The 603-nt window shown below is 69.8% G+C and overlaps 1 protein-coding gene across 1 annotated transcript in view; it reads left to right on the top strand.

The window, feature by feature from the left end:
* The first annotated feature begins 5 nt into the window (after nt 1–5).
* The window catches only part of LOC104988984 (CREB-binding protein-like), a 792-nt gene continuing 194 nt past the window's right edge, over nt 6–603 (top strand). The window contains exon 1 of the mRNA XM_010840488.1: nt 6–598. Within this exon, the coding sequence (XP_010838790.1) occupies nt 6–598 (593 nt within the window). The remainder of the gene's footprint in view (nt 599–603) is intronic.

Below are 603 nucleotides of genomic sequence, written 5' to 3'. Positions count from 1 at the left end.
CTGTGATGTCCATGCAGGCCCAGCCGGCCGTGGCCGGGCCCCGGATGTCCGGTGTGCAGCCGCCCCGGAGCATCTCGCCCGGCGCCCTCCAGGACCTGCTGCGGACCCTGAAGTCGCCCAGCTCCCCGCAGCAGCAGCAGCAGGTGCTCAACATCCTCAAGTCCAACCCTCAGCTGATGGCAGCTTTCATCAAACAGCGCACGGCCAAGTACGTGGCCAGCCAGCCCGGCCTGCAGCCACAGCCTGGCCTCCAGGCCCAGCCCGGCCTGCACCAGCAGCCCGGCCTGCAGAACCTGAACGCCATGCAAGCCAGCGGGCCGCGGCCTGGCGTGCCTCCGCAGCAGCAGGCCATGGGTGGCCTGAACCCCCAGGGCCAAGCCCTGAACATCATGAACCCGGGCCACAACCCCAGCATGGCGAGTATGAACCCGCAGTACCGAGAGATGCTGAGGAGGCAGCTCCTGCAGCAGCAACAGCAGCAGCAACAGCAGCAGCAGCAGCAGCAGCAGGGCAGCGCCGGCATGGCCGGGGGCATGGCAGGGCACAGCCAGTTCCAGCAGCCCCCAGGCCCCGCGGGCGAACCCCCTGCCACGCCGCAGCACG

This window comes from Bison bison, unplaced genomic scaffold (assembly GCF_000754665.1).
Source record: "Bison bison bison isolate TAMUID 2011002044 unplaced genomic scaffold, Bison_UMD1.0 scf7180017864144, whole genome shotgun sequence".
NCBI classification, from domain to species: Eukaryota; Metazoa; Chordata; class Mammalia; order Artiodactyla; family Bovidae; genus Bison; species Bison bison.
The sequence above is the reverse complement of the archived record's forward strand: the minus strand, read 5'-3'. Positions and strand labels throughout refer to the sequence as shown.